At 46.1% G+C, this 4,434-nt stretch overlaps 1 protein-coding gene across 1 annotated transcript; it reads right to left on the bottom strand.

Annotated features, from left to right (window-relative positions):
- Positions 1–2,949: 2,949 nt before the first annotated feature.
- Positions 2,950–3,897, bottom strand: LOC138520402 (olfactory receptor 1L4-like). The gene has a single exon (XM_069632804.1). It carries the CDS (start codon positions 3,895–3,897, stop codon positions 2,950–2,952), a length of 948 nt encoding a protein of 315 aa, XP_069488905.1.
- Positions 3,898–4,434: the final 537 nt, after the last annotated feature.

Genomic DNA, 4,434 nt, shown 5'->3' with positions numbered 1-4,434 from the left:
CAGAGCAACCTTTTTAGTTTTGGTGCTGTTAGCCACCAAATAGCGCCCAAAACAATTGCTAGAAGAAGAAAGGGGTTCCAAGAAGCAGTTTTTGTGTTTGGCATGACAACTGGAAATGATGTGGCATCCAATTCCCAACGCAAGTGTTCATTCTTATTGTATTACAGGGATGTAATCCAAAACGGGCTTGTTTAATGTATTTTCTCAAAATCTGGAGGACTGTCACATGCTACGTGTCTGTGTGCAGGGGCACCAACTTCAGGTCTTCCTGGGGGGTGCCAGCGGGTAAAAAAAAAAAGGTCCAGTTTAAAGTATCAGGACTTTTACGCAGATGGATTTTCCTGGGAGGTGGGTACTAAGCACCCCTGTCTGTGTGACTTTTGACGCAGAGCGGAGTGATCTCTTTTCAGACTGGTCTCTTCTTCCACGGTCATGTATTGCTGCAGTCTGCACATGGTTTGTATCATTGTATCAGACCTTGCATGTGAAAGTAGGCTACGTTTAGGGGTGCAGCGGACAGGCCCCCTGATCAAGTTTTCTGCATCATTTTGACCTAGGTACGAATAATGTGCACGCCCCCAGGATTAGCCACTCACCCATGTTGAAAGGCAGAACATCTCAGAGCGCCAGATCGCTTGTTTACCTTGTGTCACTGGCATAATGTGGGCTCCCACATCCCCTGTGGTTTGGGGATCCCCACTACCTCATGCCCTGGGAGGAGAGCCCCCTTAGACTTTAAAAAAAATAAATGTTTGTTTTCTTTTTCTAGTCACACTGCCTTCATAAAGAAATGATTTCTGTTACAGCGTATCCCATGTTTTCAGCACAAGTACACAGTTCCATTACCAACATCAGGGCCTTCTGTGCCCAAGTCTTTTAAGGTATCAAAGTCTCTTGATTCAGAGGGCCTGACGTATCAAAACAACAAAAATTTCCTTTACAAATATATTTAAGTGAGGTGATCACTATTCACCCTGGATCTCCCTCAGCCAGACTCGGATCCCTTTTCTACCAGAAACTTTAGTTTGGATCCCCCTCTTCCAGGCTCAGATCCTCTTCTCCAATGCTTATAGAATATCTTTTCGCAGGTGACTCATGGTTCACCCCGGATCCCACTCAGCCAGACTCAGATCCTTTTTTCACAATTAGTCTCCCTCAGCCCGGCTCAAACCAATTACAGTTTGTATTAGCTATTAATACCCAGTGAGAGAGAATGGGATTGTTAGACACAATCTGATTGGCACTCGCCCGGTCCATGCCCACTCAGAATACCTCTAATCTTCATTCCCAGTGGGTTGGGGGGCAGCCCCTCAGCCAATGAGAAGGCTCAAAATGTGGCAGTTGCTGCTCTGAGCTTCCACACGACTGGCAGCTGCCATTCTCCCCCATCAGGGATTCAGGTGTTTTCTTTCTTCCTCCCCCCTTCCCTGCAAACTTGGTTTTAACACAGCCTGGTCAGCTATCAGTCTCCCTGACTCACTGGCTGTGCTGACTTTTCTGGAGAGGCTATATTGTAGGATTAAAGGACAGTACCATGGCGGCAATCGCTCCTCCCCATGTCGGACATCGATGCAGGAGAGCCACAAGTACCTTCGACACACAATGTACCTTTCTTCAGCCTTATTTCCCTGTCTTATGTGTCTTATTCTCGAGGGCTCGTGAAAGTAGCAGTTGTCTTCCTCTTTAAAGGACAAGGGCAATTCCATCCTTGCAATCCTTTCTGGCCTTGCCATCTTTCTCCTCGTATTAAACTGCCACCTCGGAATTGCTGCTTCTTTGTGTGTTTTGCTTTGCACAGAGTGTGGTTTTGTGCTCTGACTTTTATCCATGTGGGGAGTTGTATTGGGAGTCAGGTGTGTGTCATTATCAGTAATTGCCTGCCTCTGCCTGACCCTGGTGCCCTGGTATTGGGAAATGTCAGGTATACGGCTCGAGTGTTAGTCTGTTTTCTCTCACAGTGAGATGTCTGTGAAAAGGTATTTGTGATGGGCAATGGGGGTGTTGGGGGGGAGTTGAGGTCCTTGGTATCCTACCTGGCAGGATGGGGAAAAGGTGTTACAAGGAAGGGGATACTGCGTCTCACCCTGCGGTGTCCCACTTCAACTTCCAGAGGACCCCTCATACAGGAGATCCTCCCGCACTAGTCCACCTCCAGGAACTGGATCCCAAAGCAATGTCTGTGTCCTGACCACCTGATGACAGATCCCAGGGGACTGTGTTAGACTGTGAAAACACAGCCAGCATCCATCTATGATTTCTGCAGGCTCATGGGTGGAATAATATGGCCACAATTTACAATTAATGCTGCACTGACTAAAGATTCTGTAGAAAACCAGACAGTGCCTCCTATAATAAAATGTCTTCATTGAGAGATGAGAAGGAGCACACAGAACTAATGTGGCATTATGTACCTGTTCCACTGGCAACACTGTGGGCTAATGGCCCATTAACGTGGGACCTGTGCTATTACCCCCGGTGTTGCTCGTGGCATGGGTACATAAGGCCATTAGCACCTGGGTTACCAAGGCGGCAACCGGGGGTGCTAAAAAGGATTTTCCTTCCTACAATGGAATGCTGCATGCTTCCCATTTAGGAAGGAAAATCCTTTACCAACATAGCAGCCATGGGAAGCTGAAAGGAAGGTGCAGAGGGGGGCAAAAAGATGGCGGTGGCGGGAGCCAGCCCTCAGGCAGCTTAGAATGCGGGCTTACACCAACAGTTCTAGCCTGCGTTCCTAGCTACCTGACTGGCTGGCTCACCCGCCCATGGTGCTAATGTGTGATCACAAGTGTCAATTTCATAGTAGAAAATACCTGGCAAGGTGTTGGTAAGACCTGCTTGCCCACAGACATTAAAATGATAGACAAATTCCCTTCCAAGACAACGATCCAGCTCACATATATGTCAAGACCTCTCTGAATGCAATTGTTAATGTTTCTGACATCAACTTCAGCATGCAAGTTTTCTTAGAGACACTCTTTTCCTTAGCACGTTAAGTAGCGCTTGCTTCACTTCCCTGTTCCTGAAACTGTAAATGATGGGGTTTAGGAGTGGTGTCAACATGGTGTAACATAAGGACAGTGCTTTGTTTAGGCTGAATGAGTAGAGCTCTGTTGGGCCAATGTACATGAAAATGATGGTCCCAAAGAAAATGAGGACCACAATTAGATGGGAAGCACAGGTAGAAAATGTCCTCCATCGTCCGATGGAAGAAGGGATCTTCACCACAGTGAAGATGATGTTGACATAGGACAGAAGTATTACCACAAGAGAGCTCAGAACAACAGCTGAAGCACATGCAGTGCCTACCATCTCATTCACAAAGGTGGCTGCACAGGCCAATTGCAGTAATGGTACAACATCGCAGAAGAATTGTTTAATGACGTGCGAGTGGCAGAAGGGTAGCTGAGCCATCAGGGTGGCAGGTGCCAAGGTGAACAGAAAAGCCACCAGCCAAGAGCCAATTGTCAGCCACATGCACATCTGCCTGCTCATAATAGCATGGTAGCGAAGAGGGTGGCATATGGCGAGAAAACGATCCGAAGCCATGGCGGCCAGCAGGAGAGTTTCAGTAGATCCCAAAGAGATAAAGATGTAGAGCTGCACCATGCATCCACCAAAAGAGATGTATTTATGACCTGTCAAGAGACTAACAATCATGTTTGGGGCTGTGACTGAGGTATAACACATTTCCAAGAATGATAGCTGCCCCACAAAGTAATACATGGGCGTCTTCAGATGGGTGTCCACCTTGATCAATATGATGATGGTTGCATTTCCTGTCAAGGTCATGAGGTATATCAAAATGAAGATTGGGAGCAGCCAATGAGAATCCTGATCTGGAAACCCCAGCAAGATGAATCCACCTGTGCTGCTGTTTCCAATGTCCTTTGGCATGGTTCCTATAGAGGAGGAGATAAATTGGTTTATCAACTCATTACTTTTATAAGTGAACCCAGCAACACAACTTGTCAAGCGTTTATTTCTTATTTGTACCTCTCTCCATCTCCCCTTTCATTCTGGCTTCAATGCTCAATGGCCACATTAGCGTATCTATTAGAAAACAAGACATGTTTAGCTTAAGGGTATCAATGGTAAAATCTTGAATAATATATTAGAAGTTTATTTACTGTCCTCCCTCAACTGTGAGTACAAATCTATAATATATGGCAGATTAATTGTAGGGTTAGCATCTACTCTTCTCTATAAGGTGCAATGATTTGCTGTGAACCTGTGTACAAGTTACTTTTCCTAGAAATTTCATTCAACCCATCCCTACTATTCATTGTGTCTACAGTATTCTATGGAGGTGTTCATCCAACTTGAGCTTGCCTAATTTAAACTTATATTATGAGGGAGGGGTCATTATCATGGCAGGATACGCCACCCCAAGTCATAGCCTGAGATGAAGCCGAGGGCTATAGGATAGGGACA

This window comes from Ambystoma mexicanum, chromosome 13 (genome assembly GCF_040938575.1).
Source record: "Ambystoma mexicanum isolate Mex_15411 chromosome 13, UKY_AmexF1_1, whole genome shotgun sequence".
In the NCBI taxonomy this organism is placed as follows: domain Eukaryota; kingdom Metazoa; phylum Chordata; class Amphibia; order Caudata; family Ambystomatidae; genus Ambystoma; species Ambystoma mexicanum.
The sequence above is the reverse complement of the archived record's forward strand: the minus strand, read 5'-3'. Positions and strand labels throughout refer to the sequence as shown.

What these genes read in the sequence shown, in the direction of transcription:
- LOC138520402 (XM_069632804.1), bottom strand. Translation starts at nt 3,897, where the DNA reads ATGCCAAAGGACATTGGAAACAGCAGCACAGGTGGATTCATCTTGCTG.